Source organism: Elgaria multicarinata, chromosome 11 (assembly GCF_023053635.1).
Source record: "Elgaria multicarinata webbii isolate HBS135686 ecotype San Diego chromosome 11, rElgMul1.1.pri, whole genome shotgun sequence".
NCBI classification, from domain to species: Eukaryota; Metazoa; Chordata; class Lepidosauria; order Squamata; family Anguidae; genus Elgaria; species Elgaria multicarinata.
Genome location: NC_086181.1, coordinates 11,597,708 through 11,617,139, shown reverse-complemented (window position 1 = coordinate 11,617,139; position 19,432 = coordinate 11,597,708). Strand labels below are relative to the sequence as shown.

At 44.1% G+C, this 19,432-nt stretch overlaps 1 protein-coding gene across 1 annotated transcript in view; it reads right to left on the bottom strand.

Moving 5' to 3' along the window:
- Positions 1-479: 479 nt before the first annotated feature.
- TBKBP1 (TBK1 binding protein 1) overlaps positions 480-19,432 on the bottom strand; it is a 69,893-nt gene continuing 50,940 nt past the window's right edge. Inside the window, exons 8-10 of the mRNA XM_063137368.1 lie at positions 4,292-4,410; positions 2,849-3,570; positions 480-1,074 (exon numbers count right to left, since the gene is read on the bottom strand). Of these exons, the coding sequence (XP_062993438.1) occupies positions 946-1,074; positions 2,849-3,570; positions 4,292-4,410 (970 nt within the window). The 3' untranslated portion in view covers positions 480-945. The remainder of the gene's footprint in view (positions 1,075-2,848; positions 3,571-4,291; positions 4,411-19,432) is intronic.

Sequence of the window (19,432 nt, the reverse complement as noted above, 5' to 3'; positions counted from 1 at the left end):
GGGGGTGGGTGGGTGGGTGGGTGGGTGGTGGTTGTGGGAGAGAACGCTTCCTGGAGCTCTACCCAAGCCAGAGGTCCACAATTCCTCCGGTACAACTCGCAAGGAACCAGCACGAAGGAGAGAGGGGGCTCCTTTTGTGGGGAGAGCGGGGGAAGCTTTGTGTGTTACAATGTCCAGTGCAATAACATAAGAACGTCCATGCTACACCTCTGGAAGCTGGCTCTATTTCTCAGCAGCATCGTTAAAAGTGGGCTTTTAATGTAAAAGACCAAGACGAAGACACTTGAGCCCGCAGCTGGAGGCCAAGGCTTTCTATGTCCGATAAATTACCAACCCAATTGCCCTTCACAGTAGCTGAAAAGGGTGGGGGGAGATTTGACCCACTTGGATACTCCTGCAAAAAATGAAACCGTTCGATTTCTTACACCTTGCAGGCGATGCCTTCAGTGGGTTGGAGTTCATCTATCCGTCCCCCCACCCCCACCCCCAAACACGCAACCATGGGTGATTTCTCACTCATCCTACCCTGAGATCTTCCAAACACACCCAAACTGAACCATGTAGACAGAGCACCCCCAGAAGGCAATCTCAGTTCTGAGTATTCAGATGGGGTGGGGGCTATGCCCTGCTAAAGTGTGGTCCACACATATTTCTTGCCCCCTCGCCCACCTCCATCGCTGGTTCAAGCATTGGAGAACTATTGCAGGCCCTGCTCATAATGAGCAGGAAGGAGAGGAAACCCACGTTACAAACCAAGGCCAAGAGAAGAGGACAAGGGGGAGGCAAAACTCTTCACGGTTCAGTCTACCGGAGACTTGGAGGTATTTTAGAGAAAGCCCCTGTTGCACCACCACTTTTCATGCAGCATCCAAGAAGGGTGGGGGTAGGGCGAGGTGGACAGGTCTCATTAAGGAAGCCAGAAGAGGAAGGGCGGCGGTGCAGGCCTCAGATCTTACTGTTCTCCAGGTGTGAATCAATGTGTTTTATCAAAGCATCGTCCGGGTAACCAATGGGAAAGGCCACCTGGCAGAGAGGGCAGCTTCGGATGTCGGAGTCCACCGTCTCCATCAGCAACTAAAGGATACAGGGTTGGTGAAGGAAGGCAAATTAGAAAAAGGTGTCGTTTAAAAAAAATATCCAAACTTAAAATATGTATAATTTGTTAATTAAATTAGTTCTAAAAGTATCCTGAAAAGCATATCCGTCAGACATGGTCCTGATCAGCATTGCCTCTGTAAAAGGACTTGGCCAGTCACAAAAATCACTGCATAGAGGTGAAACTGTTTGGTTGCTAAAATGGAGAAACTTCACAGGGAAAGCACAATACTGGCTCTGGGAAACTCCCATGGGGTGGGTGGGATGCATGACACTGTGAATGGTGCTTTTTAGAATCCTCTCTATGACATGGTGTGGGTCAAAAGGTAAAATATAGGAACATTTCTCAACACTTGCTATCAGCTCTAAGGAGAAAAGAAAGGAACCTCTCGTGCAAGCACTTGAGTCATTGCTGACTCCTAGAGGGACGCCTGCTTTCGCTGACGTTTTCTTGGCAGACTTTGTAGCAGGGTGGTTTGCCATGGCCTTCCCCAGTCGCAGTTACCTTTCCCCCAGCTAGCTGGGTACTCATTTTACTGACCTTGGAAGGATGGAAGGCTGAGTCGACCTGAGCCGGCTGCCTGAGAACCAGCTTCCGCTGGTATCGAACTCAGGCCGTGGGGAGAGTTTCGGCTGCAGTAACTGCCGCTTACCACTCTGTGCCACACGAGGAGAAAAACTGTAGCTAATTTAAGAATTGGCCACCAAGTGTAGCAACTACCTGTGGATTTAAATCTAAAATGTTGAATTTATGAATAAACTTTGAAAACAAGTATATCTGCCACAAAGCGTGTTGGAAATAAAAATATAGAATGGAAATATTTTCATTATCTAACTGTTAGATAATCACAATATTTTCATGCTATACTTTTCCTCCCAATTCTTGGATTCAAAGTCATGCAAAACAAAAAGGCAGCCAGGTTGGCCACGAGAAAAATTCCAACATCCGTATGGTGTAATACATTAGACCAACTTAAAGATTAGCAAAAAAATGTGTAATAGCTGGATTTTATATGTTCCAAAATCGTGGATCAACAATTCTTTGCTACTTTCTTGTTTCCAGTGGTCCTAGGGGCATTGAAACTGAAAACCATCACATCACCAGGCAGATCCAGTGTAAATGTCTGCAAACCTTCCTCCTCTGTATCATCTTAAAACTCTAGCCTTGTTCAGCCGTTGGCTTGAACGTGTGAGGGCTTAAAAGTGGGCCAGGGCTGTGCACACTGGCCCAACCACCCCTCAGTTAAATCTTTGCCATTCCTTGCCATGTTGATCTGAGATCGAATGGAGCGTTCTACTTGCGTTCAAGCGAACACGAGTAGAGTTCCTGTTCAGACCTTGCCAATTCAACCCGGCAAGGTCTGAACTGAGGAGGGTGAGGCCCCAATCCTTTCTGCATATCGGCAAATGCCTGCACAGGGTTTCTAGCTATGCAGACATCTTGATTATAACATTTAATCAGCCTGTCCTCCTACTCTATTTATTCCCAACCTGCTTTTTGTAACATCTTGCCTGATGAAGCATTACTCCTTCCCTATCTTGATTCAGCCTTTGGCCTCGGACAGTCAGATACTCCACATTCACATACTTACCACAAAACCCTCTGAACATATTGCAAACCCTTGGTTTGTAAGACAAGTTTGGCAACGTAAGAAAATCTATGCAGATGCATGTAAGTGATTCTGGATAGCAGTGCATTTCAACTAGGGCGAGGGCAAGGCACAGAACATACACAGCATGGCACGTTGCTTACATTGATTGAGGGCCAGGACTGGGCATGTTCAGCCCTGGAGTACGAGGCATCAGTCCGGTGCGTGGAGGTGTCGGGGATGGGGAACCCTGCACAGAAGGAGGCGCAGCGGATGCCCCCTGCTTCGGGGCTGGGGGGACTTGGGAGGGCCCAGTCGTCTTCGTCCGAGGACTGCTTCTCAAAGCGCAAGTGCTCCTCGAAGGCGTCTCTGGCGTAAACCTCGCCGTAGGGACGGTGCTTTGGTAAGGTGGACGCTTCCGGCTGCAGCCAGAGAGAGCGGTTCTGCTGGTACAGACTGGCATCGCTCACCTCCGAGTAGCTCCGGCGGCCTTGGAAGCTTGCTTTGATGTGGTGGCTCGAGGGCTTGGAATAGCCCAGATCCATCATGCTCCTCTCACCGCCCGGAGATCTGTGTTGCGAGGTGATGGCGGGAGACGAGCAGTTTGGAGCCGGCGAGCAACGCTGCTGGGCGGGAGGCTGGCTGGGCGGCGGGGCTGGGGATCGACGCTGCGAGACGGGCGACTGGCAAGGCGGCGGGGCTGGGGAACGGCGCTGATGTGCGGGCGACTGGCAAGGTGGTGCTGGGGACCGTCTCTGCAGGGCTGGAGACTGGCATGGAGGGCCGGAAGCTCTGCCTTGTTGAGCTGGGGAAGTGCACTGAGGAGCTGGAGAGTGGCGTTGCTGGGCGGGAGAATGGCGCTGGGAGTGGGGAGAATGGCGCTGACCTGGCAAGGATCGGGAGCAAGTGAGAGAAGAGTCATGCTGTAGGAGGAGCAGATATTCTCAGGCTGCAACACACACACACACACACACACACACACACACCACAATATCTGTCTGCTTTCTACAAATGGCCTGGGCAGCAAAACACTTTGTACCAGTAAGAGGTCACTTTATTATTATTATTATTATTATTATTTATTTATATAGCACAATCAATGTACATGGTGCTGTACAGATAACACAGTAAATAGCAAGACCCTGCCGCATAGGCTTACAACTTGAAAACCCATTGCCTGGGAAGTATTTCTAGTTAGTTCGACCTCATTTTTAACAGGAGCCATATGTTGTATGTAGCAAAGGCAACGCTGGCTTTATCCGCTGACTCATTTCCACGGTCGCAGGGGGCATGAACCCATGAAGGGGCTGCCTGCTGATATAATCAGTCTAGAAGAGCCTCTCAACTCCAGCAAGTTTTGGTTTTGCTCATACTCAGGATCAGAATGATCACCAAATCAAATTGATTAGTGAATTAGGAGGGGGTGAAAATAAATAAATAAATAAATAAATAAATAAATATTGCCCTTCCTTCGTTCCTTTTTAGTATGATTTCTGGCTTCCCTACATACACACACACACACTCCTGGTCTTGCTTTAGGAATTACGAGTCATGCCCAAAGCTCAATCTTCTTCTGAATCCTGCCCCCTGTCCCCTGCCCAACTCACCACCATTGATGGCCTGCTCTTGCATAAGCGTCCGGAGAATCTGGCTTTGGAGAGAACTTAGGTTCCTCAAGCGGCATAATTCCTCAGTCAGCTCTGTGTAGGCAAGGGCCAGGTTTACCCTAATGAAAGAAATGAAACAAGAACAGCCCCCAAAGGCATGTAAGCTGCAGCCTCTGCAATAGGAGACAATTGAGTCTGAGGGTGGAAAATGAGCTGGTTTAATTCAGAAACACCCCCATGCTGCTGGTCAGACTAGGGTAGCCTTCGCCAACCTGGGGCTCTACAGATGTCTTGGACTGTAACTCCCATGCTGTCTGAGCAATGCTGCGAGTTGTAGTCTATCATACCTGGGGGACACCTGGTTGGGAAAGGTTGGATTAGGGCAGTTAGGGGGTTCATACTGACTGGAAGGCACCCTATCAGTCATTGTCTTTGTTGGGGAAGCTGGGCTTGTAAGAAAGGAGTCCACCTGTAGGGAACCTCATACTGCCTCCCAGCCTGTAATATGGCTAAAGGAAGCTATGAAAGAGACCTCTCCTTCTCCATATATAAAAGCCACACGCCTGTCTTCTCACATGAGCAGGATAAGGGATACTAAAAATATACGGGAATCGTTGTGGTTCTACCTCTGAAGAATCTAAACAAAAGGGCGTCTTGCAGCCTAGTCTACGTCGCAGGGATGGAGGTGCAGACACACCATTTATCGCACTCCCCCAAAGTAGTAAAAATGTGATTAATAATTATAAAATAATATCTTTATACTGCTAGGCTAAATTGACATTTTGCTTTCCTTTCACGACGCTCCAAATTTTAGCTGAGGAAGATTTTGAGATACCACGATTAAGGCTTAGCCCTATATCTCATCCTGTCTAAAAGTAGGGCTAATTCTTTAGAGGTTTTTTTGATGGAAGATCATTCAACTATGCAATGCCTTAGCTTGAGTCTGTAGGGACCGTAGTTCAGTGGCTGAGCACCTGCTTTGCTCACAGAAGGCCCTTGGTTCAACCCCCAACTTGAAACTATCTCAGGCAGCTGTATTGGGAAAGACCTTGACCCAGGGTTCTTACAAGCCTGCTGCCAGTCAGAGCAGCTAAATGGACCAAGAGTCTGGCTCAGCCTAGGCAGCACCACATGATCGAAGAGGTATAGTCCAGGAACAGATTTTACCATGTCATCGGTTGCTTGTGTCAACTAGGTCATTATGCGGTTACTTCCTACACAAACATCATCTGGTAACTTTTATGTGGAAAGGAATCACATATTTTGGCCCACCTACGTGGGTCCTTCTGATTCATTACTGGATCCGTGTGGGAAGAAGCTGCAGGGAAGCAGTTCCCCACACCAGTGCAGTAACACAACACAACACTGCAGCAATTTGGGCCACAAAGGAATCTAAGGAAGTGGGGTGAAGAGAACCAGGGTCACAGTATTCCCAGCATTGACCAGAATGAATGTTTTGTCATCATTGGTAGGGCAATCCTAAATGCTTTTGCATCCACACTGGATCCAAAGAACAGTTGCACAAGGAAAATTGTCACAGGATCATACAGCGTTATAATAATATATAAGCTTTATAGCTACTGACGTGCTTCCTTGCTTCTGCAAGAGACTGTTCAGGGACAACAGCTTTGGACTTAAGTTTCCCTGCAGGGGTGGACAGATTTGTGGAATCTACTTTGTTTTTTTACTAGGATCCTGAGATCCACCTATCGATGCATGAGAAATTCATTTCTGTTTTTGTTTGTTTAAATCAGAATTTACTCATTGCACACCTCCAGAACCGAACATGGACTCACATGCAGTAGCAGTTGAAGTCAGTACATTTCCAGGCTTGCAATGTGATTCGCAGCCCCACCAGCCCCACCCCACAAAAAAGTGTTTGACAACATGCATACATTTGAAAACTGTGCATTAAAAAAAGCATTCTTTTGAAAAATGCACACAAACACACTTTAATTGATGGGACAAGAATGTGTACATTTCAAAGATGGGTACAACTGATTTGGGAAAATATGCACAAAACAAAAAAGGAAAAAAAATCACAAAGATTGCAATCTCATACAGAATTAGATAGAACAAGGTTTGAGGTGGAATTTGGAAAAAGTCTGACAAACTCAAGTTTTGCTTGTTCGCACATCCTCAGGTCCACCAACTGGAGCCAGAAAAGAAATGGTGGCTCAGGATACTACAACCCATGAACCATCCTTCCCCAAACTGGTACCCTTCAGGTTTTTCTAACTGTAACTCCCATCAGTCCCAATCACAATGGTCAAAGATGATGGGAGTTGTAGTCCAAAACATTTGGAGGGCATCAGGTTGGGGAAGGTTACATACATATCTACATCTGAATTACTACAGATCACAGATTCCAATTAAACATATAAACCTATAAATTGCTATTGTTAAACTATCAGGAGATCCATGCTGATCTACTGCAAATCACTCGGATGGATCTTCCAGTAGATGAACCACCCAGACAGCTTCAGCTATGGGGCGGTATACAAATGCAATAAAATAAAATAAAATAAAAAATAGATCCCAATCTATTTTCTGCTCATTCCTGAACTAGAACAAAGTGCAAAACAGCCAAAACTACATGCCATTTCTACTTTCTAAAAGAAAGGAAACAGCACCCTTGCTTTTCAGAGCTCCACGGTCCCTCACCTTCCCATGTCTGCTAATGGGAGGAAACTCAAAGTCAATTCACTATGAAACTCACTGAATTTCCAACCAGCAAAGCAAAGCAAAATTGCAGCAGGCCACAAAGGAACAGCACTAGGAACTTGCAGCCAGCAGGACAAGGCAAAATTGGATAGGTTCCCTTCTCTTGTGTTTGACCGAACAGTTTTGCTTAATTTTTCCTGAAGACAGGTTCCTGTTTCAATTTTCCATCCCTCTGGCTAATCACTTCCAACTTGTCAATGTTAAAAATTCTCAAACCCCAATTCAGAACTATGCTAAAACCAGAAATGAGGGCATATCATCCAGAGCAGGGCTTCCAGCCCACACTCAGGTATGCCATTGCGAAGAGAAGAATGCAGAAGTCCAGCCCTGTGAACACAATAACGTTAGCACAGAGAGATGATGTGGAAACTCTTCCTCCCTTGAGGGGCTGACCCACTGCCCATCAACGCCCTGACAAAATCATCAACTCTCGCAAAAGTCTTGCCCTGAACTTCCATGTCACCTTGAAATAACATATTGGGTACGTTTATGAGAATGGAGAACCTGTCTGATGAGGTTACCAAAGGCATGTCACCAGGAGGACATCTTGCACTAAGAAAGCCATCGAGTTAAACTGAATGGCTGTGACAAGAGGGGGGGAAGACACGAGAGATGGGGTGCACCTAACTCCAACAGACAGCTATTCCCTTTCCATAGATTTGTCGCCAATTGTCTCTTCAATGTTCCTGAGGGGGTAAAAAAAAGGATGATTCAGTTCTGCCAAAAGAAAATTAAATTGTATTCCTTTTTTCGCTCCTGAGTTTGAAACAGAACAACAAAATCCCCTCTGAAGGTGCGATAGTTTCTCCCAACGTTTGGAAGATTTGGTTGAGGGGTTTTGATAGGCCATGAAATAGAATGCCTTGAAATACCCAATTTTGAATGACCATCATAGTCTGACAAGCAGCGGTGCATTGCACATGAAAACAAAGCAAAGCAAAACAAAAAATGAGCAGTTCTCAACTGGGGCAGAGGATGTATCCTGATGCCACAGATACCATGTCTGTCTCGAAGACGGTGCAGCTAGAGCAGCCTTTCCCAACCTGGCAACCTCCAGAGGGTTTGGACTACAACTGCCAGCATTCCTGACCATTAGCTGTACAAGGTGGGGCTGATGGCAGCTGAAGTCCAAAACATCTGGAGCGTACCAGATTGGGGAAGGCGGACCTAGAGTCACCTCCGTAGCTACAGTAAAAGGTGTACTTTTCCTGCAGTTTAGCTCACACTAGCTTTAGAATGCACTAGCCTTTCCTCTTCCTTGAATTATTTAATAAATTGTATCTGCTACTTCCCATCCAATCTGTAGTTCCAGGTAGCCAACAGCCATGCTGGTTGGGGATGATAGGAATTGTAGTCCAACACACCTGGAAGTCTGGAGGAGGCTTGGCTTAACAAAATGCCAAGCATTTCAAGGAAACAAAATATCAAGGGTCCACAAATCTGGGCACAGCTGGCAGAGAATCTTTCACTCCAATGAGAGCACAGCACTAGGGAGAGTCCCCACCTTTCCCTTGAGCCTTAAATAAGGCGGGGATTTTCCCTCACACCATCTTGACTTTAAGACACACTTGAAAGACACGTTCCCACTGATTTCTGAGCATCTCTGAAGCTCAGCAACGTGTAAGACAGTGTCCTGCCCTCCTCTGGAGCTTGAAAAAGAGGAGAGGATCTCCCTGCTGCTCCTCTTGTACCAACTTCAGAAGTGCTACGTAAGCAGCAAGACTGGTGCCAATAGAAACTGTCTTCCCAGTAGTGGAAATGGCAGCTTTGAAGGAGGGATTTTCATCAGCTCCTCTGCGAAGAGGGAAAGGGTTAAACACGCCTCGTTGCAATCGAGATCATTATCCCCGCAAAGCTGGCTGCTATTTGCATGTTTTTTAAAAGTACACTTTAAATGCTCAACACCGCCCACCCCGCAGTCTTGCTAAGCCTCTAGCTCAGACAGGAGGACACCATCCCTCCTCATAGGGGCAGGCAGGGTCATGACAAGCACATTTATTTAGCTATTAAGGTCGGCCAAAATGTGCGACCTCTGCAAAATAGGCCATAAAACCAGATCTTTATAAACTAGCAATAAAAATAAATAGCATAAAAATGTGTTAAAACACCGCCTAGACAGCTGCCTCAATGTCTAAAATGTGGGCCATAAACTAACGACGCCAAACTCTGCTGGAAGAAAAAACGTTCCCTGCTGGACTGAAAGGGTCCATGACTGCCATGTGAAGTGGTGTAGTCACAAGTTCACCACCTCAGCGAGAACTGGACCACAGAAGCCTCAGGCCTCTTCTCATTATCTCACTCTCTCTCCCAAGCTCTGACCCTAGACATGGGCAAGGCCTTCATTTCCTAGCCTCCTGCAACTTAGGTTCAGCCCTTGGGCTCAACAAATGGCAGCCAGAGATTTTCAGGATTTGAGTAGATCAGCTGCTAGCATTAAGGACTCTTCTGCTTTGCATTGGGAGAACTAAATCATAGGAACAAAGGAAGCTGATTTATACGGAGTCAGATCCTTGGCCCATCTATTATTATTATTATTTATTTATTTATTTATTTATTTATATAGCACCATCAATATACATGTACATCTAGCCCAGTATTGTCAACACTGACAAGCAGCAGCTCTCCAGCCTTTCAGGCAGGATTCTTTCCTTGCCCTACCTGGAGAAGCCAGGGATTGAACCAGGGACCTTCTGCATGCCAAGCAGGTGCTCTATCACACTGAGCTACGGCCCCTTCCTAGCTACGACCCCAATTACTGTCAGAGGATCAGGGTGTTCTCAGATGAGGCTTTTTTTTTTTGCATAATCCCCCACCCCATCCACTGAATTTTACTGGAGGTCCAGATCACGTTTCTTTTGTCTTTTTTCTTACCAGAAAAAAAGTGAAGCAAGAAAAGATGAAATAGCTTCTAGGAACCCTCCATCTGGAAGCACCAAAAGTTCAGACTTGCCAACTCTCTAGCTGACAGCATTTCTGTCAAACCCCACCCTTGCTGCCTCTGAAACACTGGAGAGCTCCTTGAAGAGAAAGGTTTCTGGGCCTGGTTGAGGCCTTATAGCCTGAGCAACAGTCCATTTGGCCTACCTGTGCATCTCAGCCTGTTTTCTCTCCTGGCCTATCTTTAGTCTTGCCCTATGTCCTTTCTCACTCCTCAGGGTACCCTCCCTGCTCATTCTGCTGTAGGGAAGGGGGCTGGATAGCTGCCTAAAAGCCCTTCCCTGATGGCACCCAGGATATGGGAGTCCCCAGCTCAAGAGTTTTGCCTGTCCCCACCCAAGTAGTTTCTGCCATCACCTTAAGCCTTTCCCACCCACCCCCAGGCAAGCTTTTTGTTTATCCGCTACCCAGTAGATTCTTTCAGTTTTAATTTTGGGTCTTCCCAATTATGTTATTTTTGTTTTTTAAATTGCTGTTTGTATATTTTATGGAAATTCAACAAGTGCAATCCCCCCTCACTATGCAGTTGCAGAAATAGAAAACCTGCACTTGTTGGGATTTCTTTGCATCGTACAGTAATTAGAGAACTTCTGGTTTTTTTGTTTTTGTTTTTTAAAGATGGAGGCGTATTGCTATATATAAATAAAAGAATAGGTTTCTAGCCCTCATGGTCATAGGAGAGAGAGAAAATCTTCAATGCTTATTCCATTCTTAAGAAAGTAGAACTACTGCAGCTGTGGTTTCATAGCCCCAACTGCAACCACCAGCACTCAGCATTAAATACACAACTTTGTGGTCTAACTACATGCTTGGTTGAGCTTCAGTTCACCTAGAAACTGATGAAACCACAAACTTTGTATTTTAAGGCCCCCATCCAGAGAACCATGGGTGTAAACTAGGCTGCATGCATACAGCATAGGGTGGGCTGTCACCTTTGTTTTGTTGTGATGTTCGAACCTGGTGCGGTTTCCTCAGTGTGGTTTGTTAACCATACACAAGCCACTCTGAGAACCCATGGCTTGTTGTTTAGTTGTCCAGGGTGGCTTGTTTTTAGGGTGGCTTGTTGTGACATCCAAACCCAGTAGAGTGGCTTGTACATATTTTGTTGGAAACAGCTACAGAGCCACCTAGCTAGAGTGGCCAAAACCCAGCCACTCCTCACAGAGGAATGGGCTGCAAGGAGCAGCCAAGGGGGCTTTTTTTTTAAGTGTTAAAATAAATAAAACCCTCAACCACCTCAATACTGAAAAGAAAGGTAACTCTACGAAAATATGGCATATATATCTTCAGGTGCTTAGGAAGGCAAGAAACAGGGCGGGAGAATCGCATCACAGCAGGAATATAGAGAAGTTGTGCTGCAAAGGCTCCTGGGATACATGTTGAGAGAAGGCTGGAGGACGAAGGCGGAAACATACCATGGCAAGGCAGTGATCACCCGCTCATCTGTCAGCAGCAGCATGACTTCGTGAGCAATTAACCAACCCACCATAGCTTGTTTTCAGTGTTGCTTACTGTGACATGTGAACCAGCCCACTATGTTGGTAGTCCTTACAAACAGCCCTGTAAGGTAGGCCAGTCATATCTGGTGCACAGACATATCTGAACCCCAGCACTTAAAAATTAAAATTAAAAAGCAAGGATAATAAGAAATCCAAAATACTGTACCCTGCTTTCCTTTTCAGTTCAGTTTGCAGATTTTTAACATTAGTTCCACACTAGAATCCTCCATTGCCTTCTGTGAATTTTGAGCCCTTTCCTAAACTTATGGTAAACTAGATGAGATGGGCTTATTTCTGATCACAGCCCCATATTAGCGAAGACCTTGTCAGAAGAACAAGAGTGGAGCAAAGAGAATAGTGTGAAAACGTGCAGCCAGGACAGAAGATGCTTTTGTGTTTCACACCCCAGATATTTTGTACTCTTGCAGGAAACTAGAGCAAAACAAATGTACCTTTTGCAATTAGTTTCAAAAACAGAACAAGAGCTTTTCATAAAGTGGCAGTGTGATGTTCCTGAGTGGGGTGAAAGGGAAATTGCAAAAAGTTAGATTTAAAAACAATAATTGAAGCAAGAGCTCAATAGGTCTGCGGGGGGCAAGGGTGGGGGTGCTTTCTTCAGAGGGAAAAACTGTTGGTTTGTATATGAGCCAACAGTGAGCTGAATTTTCCAAAACCATGTTTTGGGTTGTATGAGGCCCAGAGCCAGCATACCTCTGAGATGAAGTTCAAACTGGGGACAGATTCACACATGCATCTTTACCACCCCATCTCCCCTACACTTGACTCCCAGGTGAATGTGTGAATGGATGCCACACCATGAAGCAATGTGAAGGTTCTCTCTTCAATGATCTCTTCACACATGATATCCATCAGCGGATTCTGAAATCATCAACAGATGAAGATCTTCCATATGTGTATGAAGTAGCCATGAGACTGGGGAACATTCCTACTGCAGAGGTTTTCAAACCTTCAGAATGTTGCGTTACTGAATGCTGCAGCTATGTTTCCTTCCTGAAATCTTTTATGCTGCAATCCTACACTCACTGATTTGTTAGTAAACCCAATGGGTAGTGACTTACTTCTGAGTAGACATGTATAGGATCGTGTTGTTAGTAATGGCAGCATGCATTTTCAGACAATGGACTTTTAAAGTAATTTTCAATAGTTCTTATTTTATGCAACCCCCAAGATGGTTTTACATCCTCAATTAAGAAACCTAATATAATAAAATGAACAAAGAGGTAAAAATCAGAGCCAGCTAAAATGCAATTCTATTGCAACGGCAATAAACCCAAACCAGAAGAAAAACTTGAAGACTGTCCAAAAGAGTTTCTACTGGATGTCAAAAACCCAATATGGATAAGGATAAGGATGCAAGCCTAAATACACTTACTTCTGAGAAGACATGCATATGATTCATTATAACTGGGCTTTCCAAATTCAATATAAATTAAAATCATGGCACCGATTTCTTACACTTTAGAATATCCACACTTAAACATTTGCAATTTTTTAAAAAACCAAACACAGAAAACATCCTGCAATACATCCAGCTTAATTACTAGTTTCTTTTAAGAAAAACCCACCAAAAATCTAAACTATTCCATGACAGCTCCCTTCTCTAAAAAGATTAATTTGTTTTTGCCTGTCGTTTGATTATTTTAATTGGCTGTTTCAAGTCATTTTCCATTTTTCTAAGATGCAGTTGGCAAATTAATTTGTTAATGCAGATAGGCAAATTAATTTGTTAATAAAAATATTTTATTGGCATATTAATATATTTTTAATTTGTTAATGAAATATTGAGATCTCAGGCTTACCCTTCCCAAAGGCTGGGTGTAATATAAATTTTAAATGCATGCATATAACAAGGTTTGCACACACATTGAACAGAGAGAGACTTACTAAAATGGGGTTTACTCAATGGTAAGCATGCATGGGATTTTAGTATGACTTGGATGTAAATGCAGTTGAAATCCATGGGATTTACTCTTGAGTAAGGGAACAGCAGATCTCTATTTTATGAACGTGGAGATGCACAGCTTCACAAGATCAAAAGAAAGGGAAATCGATCCTTCGCACTGGTGGACTTTCAGGAAAAGGAGAGAAATTTTAAAAATCCTTAAAAATCAAATTTGGCATAGCTAAAGGATCTCTATCTTTAAAAATTACGCAGATATAAACAATTTTGTTAATTTCCATTTTAAAAATTCCTTAAAATCAAGGGATGAACCGATCTGCTTCAAACTTGGCATGCTGAAAGCTCTCCTTAAGAGAGCTATCACCATGCTTGATCGCTTTATTTTTAAAACTTATGCAAAATAAATTAGTTAAAATGATTGTTCATCTACCCACCCTTCGAAACGAGCAAAACAAACCTTCACTCTTCCTCCCTTTTAAACCTTTCCCAAAGGGTGGGGCAGGAGCACTCCAGGTGAAAAGATACATGAACTGAAAGAGCGCAACAACGCAGAGACGTGAAAGTGCCCACCACTCGTCTCACTAAGGAAACAGAGGGGGAAACCGCGAATGAAATCTGGATAAAAAAATAGGTGTGATGGAGGTCTTTGGCGGGCTGCAGGGAGCCCAAGTCTGCTAGGAAACAAGGTGCGAGTCCCTGGGTATTTCAGTGGTGCAGGGGCAACGGTGGTGGTGACCAGAGCACACACCCCAGACAAATGACTGTGGCACGCCACGTCATTGCCCACTAGGGTGTTGCCCACCCTAGTGTATGGGACTGCAGCCTTCATCACACACATAAAAACACTCAATTCCCCTGGCATGTATTGAATCTGTTGCCTAAATTTTTTTAATTAATATATATGGACCGAATATTTCTGGTATATGCATTGCATTCTCGGGGTTACTGTCTAGAAAAGAAATAAAAGGGCACTAAATTGTGAGAAACTCCTCAGGCCTTCTTTGACTGCTATTTCGTTTCAGGGGATGGGGCAATTTTTCCATAATTGAAATCTGCCAGACTTTAAAATGCCCCCTTCATTCTTTAACATTGCATTTTGAACAATGGGCTTTCCATGGTATGTTTGTTTGATTGTTTGTTTTAAACACCCCCAGCAAAGCTGTCTATTTGCATATTTAGCATTTTTTCATTAGTGTATCTCAAGAACCACCACCATCTCAAGAGGAAATAACACATACGTAAACACCAGGAAAGCCGAAAACAAGTAACTCTACTCAAGTACCATACAACCTCAGAATTTAGCATTTGGAGGATTTCACCTTTATTTATTTTTAAAGAAAGAAAAGTTTCTAGTCCTTATGGCTCTGGACAGTGTGGCATGATACTTCTATGATTCTTCATTGGTTAAAGAGAGAAAGAAGGAGAGGCGGAGTTCAATAAAGAAGGGCTTTGCTGGTCTTTTGCCCATACTCACTACAGCGGCTTTTCCCAACCTGATGTGTTGGTTAAATTGCAGATTGTTGACTGCACTGCAACTCCTATCATCCCCATCATGCATCAACGCCATCCATGAGAGAGGTTTGGAAGTGTTTATGCAACACCTAGTGAAATCTCAGAAGTGGAGGGGGTCACTAAGTAAGCTTAGCAATAACATACGTAACACTTTGCCCCTCAACATGCCTAGCAGAAGTGTCAAATTAAGCAAAAATGCACAATGTTATTTAATGTGCATAATTTATACAGAGGGCAAATTTTACTTACTTATCAAAATGTTTATCCTGCTCTATGGCAGTGCTCTCTGAGTAGTTCACAACGCAAAATAAAATTTAAAAATCTGAACAGAAATAAAACAAAACAAATTCAGCAAGATTTAACCCTAAATGCAGAGGCAAGAATTAAACCTAAATTAAGACGTCCTGCTCTCTGATGTTTCAACCCTTTCTCCCTTGCTGCCCCACATGCTTAGAATAGCCTCGCAAAACACCTGCATGCAGGGTAGCCACAAAGTCTGCCAAAAAACAGGAAATACATTGCCAAAAAAGAAGACAAAGGAAAGTGTGGATTTGCATAACATTTGCCGATACTAATTTAGTTATAGGTGGAAATTTAGAAATAATGACATAATTTATACAGAAATCTAATGCATCTCCTCATAGTGGGGAAGAATGTGACCAAGTAGTAACCTGTTCACCATGCTCAGTCTGCTGTCCAGGTGCTCACTGTTGATGGGCAACTTCCAAGGGCCCTGATGCCTGCATTCCCTTCTTATGGATCTCCATCCTTAAACTGGAGTTGGAATGGACAGCCCTTCAAACAGAATGCTAACCTCTGGACATTTGGACCCATGGCAACTGTACCTTCACAATGCCAACTCTTGCTCTTCCTTTACATCCCTCCTAAAATCCCAATTTTTCTCTGCAGCCTTTGGCACAATCCCCTAGTCCTCATACCCTATTATAGCTAAATTTAAATATGTGTAACTGAACTAAGGAGGTACTGTTAGCGGGTGGTTGGTGATGTTCACACTGTCCTGGACAGGGTTGCACTCCCCCTAAAGAATCGAGTTCGTAGTTTGGGGGTGATCTTGGACCTAGAACTGTCACTTGAGGCACAGGTGAACTCAGTGGCAAAGAACACCTTTTATCAGCTTAGGCTGATATACCAACTGCGCCCTTATCTGGACGGAGATAGCCTAGCTACAGGTATCCATGCTCTCATAATCTCTCGTTTGGATTACTGCAATGCGTTATATGTGGGTCTGCCTTTGAAAACAGTCCAAAAACTTCAACTGGTACAAAATAGGGCAGCATGTATTCTAACAGGGATTGGCCAACGAGACCATATCGCGCCAGTCCTCTTCCAGCTTCATTGGCTGCCAGTCCAGGTCCGGGCCTGATTCAAAGTACTGGTATTAAGATTTAAAGCCCTAAACGGCTTGGGGCCAGGCTATCTGAAGGAATGCCTCCTCCCATATATACCTGCCCAGACCCTAAGGTCATCTACAGGGGTTCTTCTCCATGAGCCCCTGCCAAAGGAAGTGAGGCAGGTGGCTACCAGGAGGAGGGCCTTCTCTGCTGTGGCACCCCGGCTGTGGAATGAGCTCCCTAAGGAGGTTCTCTTGGCACCTACACTATATTCTCTCAGACGCCAGGGGAAGACCTTTTTATTCTCTCAGTATTTTAACAGTCTATAAATTTAATTTTAACTTGGCTGTTTTAAATTTGTATTTTAAAATTGTATTTTAGCACTGCTGCTGATTTATCCTGGTTGTGCTTTTATATTGTATTTTATATCGTGTTTTTATACTGTTTGTTCTATACTTTGAATGGTTTTAATTTTTATGAACTGCCCAGAGGCTTCAGCTATGAAATAAATAAATAAATAAATAAATAAATAAATAAATAAATAGAAAAACATAGCTCCCATTGAAGTGGGAACAGGGCAGAGAGCTGACCCCTTGTACTCTGTATAGTAGTGCCATGGCATGATCATCATCATAATTCCAAAGTTCATTTTAGGGCAATATCTTTATTAGGTCAATCCCAAGACCACAAGATAGTGTGCTAATTTTGGGTCCTCCAGAACTTTTCATCTGGCTAGAATGGTAAACAAAGCAAAGTGGGTGGGAGGGAGAGGGAGAGAGAGAGTGAGTGAGAGAGAGAGAGAGAGCTTATGATACCAATGTAGATGATGGTCAACACAGCTTATGATACCAATAACTGTCGTGATTTTATTAGTGCAGAAATTTGCTGGGTTCTAATCCCCATTCGGGCATGGAAACTCACTGGGTGACTTTGGGACAGTCACAGACATTCAGCCCAACCTACCTCACAAGGTTGTTGTTGTGAGGACAAAATAGAGAGGAGAAAGGTTATGTACACCTTGGAGGAAAAAAGGTGGGGTATAAATGTAATAAAATAAAATAATTAGATAGAAAAAAGTCTGGCTGGGGCATGCTGGGAGTTACTGATGATGATCAGTGGACATTTTCTTCACAAGCACCAAAAGCTGGAAGATGTTTGTTCAAGGTCTGATTAAGAGTACCCCTCTGACTTTGGACTTTAGTTCTCCAAAAGGTCCACACAACAATTATTTTAAATAGTATCATCATAAAAGCAATTGCTATTAAAACTCAACAAAACACAAGCATCCCAATCACATAAAAATAATAAGCAAAAGCCATTAATTAACAGACTCAACAAAACACAATTAATCAAAGCCTACCAAATGTCATTAAAACATTGGATAAATAGAACAGTTTTTATTTGGCACTTAAAAGCCATCAAAGTTGGTCCCGGGCTACCAGATATGGGGAAGGAAGTTCCAAACAGAGGAGCAACCACAGAAAACACTGTGGGAATAGTAATAACTATGAACCTAAATTCAGACCAGGCCTGTGATGAAGATCTTTACAACTGTTCTATTTCTGGGCAGAAACAGACACTCCAACCAGTCTGGACGAGACCAAGACCTATGTTCTGATGCTGTATATGAGTGTCTAGCAGAAAATAGGCTGCGTTCAGAAAGTGGGGATGGGGGGGAGCTGAATTTTATAGCTGACTCGAAGAAGTGAGTGCTAAGGGAGGGGGTGCTATGTGCTTTTGTGGGAGAGGGAACTGTTATTAAAGCTTTGCACATGTCAATTTGTAAACAAACAGATATTACACACACCTAAAATGCCTTAAATCGCCTTGGGAAAGGGCACCAAACTCAGAAGTAAGTCCTACTGAATTCAATGCGGCTTACTTCCAGGTAAACAGATACAGGATTGCACCCTAAACCTTGTATTGCTGCGTCTGGAACTTCTCGGGGAAGTGAGGAGCACGTAACAGTAAATTCCAAAAGGTTCCCCCTTTTTTTGCAAGAAAAGACTGTGCAAAATATGCCCCAGCCCCAGCCCTTTGCTACTTCCTAAGGCCCCTCCATTCTCCCTAGCAGCGTAATGGAACGGAGGGTTCTCTGTGTGGTTTCAATGTGGTTGGGGGGGAGTCTAAATCTATAGCCACTGCAGGTGGAAAGGAGCGAAGAGCATGCCTCATAAACAAAATCAGCCCAACGCAACCAAACAATAGAACAGAAAACCACAACCTTATCTACCATCTCGGCACGGCTGAGTGGGCAGAGCAGCAGAGCTATGAGGGGACAGGAAATGGCCAGGCAAAACTATCACACCACCCATTTAAAAAAAAAAGTATACAAGAGAATGATTGGGGCCACAATACCCCTAACTAGCCACAGATGGCTGCTTTTTTCGTCTTCTTTTCTTTTTTAAAATTAAGCTTCAGCGCTTACATACACATTACTCTATAGCAGTGGTTCTCAACCTTCCTAATGCCGCGACCCTTTAATACAGTTCCTCATGTTGTGGTGACCCCCAACCATAAAATTATTTTCGTTCTTCTCTACACGATCCATTGTCATGGGATGGTTTGCTAATGAAATAATACATAACAATAGCTTTAATAATACAAAAGATGATACATGACATAGTTCAGTCAATACAGTTTCCAAAGACCATCGGAAATATGTGTTTTCCGATGGTCTTAGGCGACCCCTGTGAAAGGGTCATTCGACCCCCAAAGGGGTCCCGACCCACAGGTTGAGAACCGCTGCTCTATAGGGAGAGGGAGGAACTGCAAGGCCCCATTTTAAAGATGAAGATTATCAAGGATGCTCGTGTACATTTGGAAGATGGAGAGCAGAGGGATCCACTTTGGGAAAACTTCAGCTGAATTTCTGAGGTCTGGTGGCTTAGGGAGCCAAAAGGGACACACGAACTTAAGGCAAGAGAGAACTCACCAGAACCCCTTTCCAAAGCAAGAGCAGTAATAAAATAGGATGCCTCTGATAGTGGGCAGAGGGCCTTTTCCTTACCAAGGGTGTTTCGGGACGAGGCTCTTATGAGGGAATCGCCCCGTCTCACTCATGGAACTTTTCACGAAAGATGCTTCTATGAAGGTGTCTTCCATTTGTAACCCTCCCAGAGTTTCCCCAATGCTTCTTCCACCCTTTTGCTTACCAGCAAGCACGGTTAGCTAGCTCCTCAACACTACACCTTCT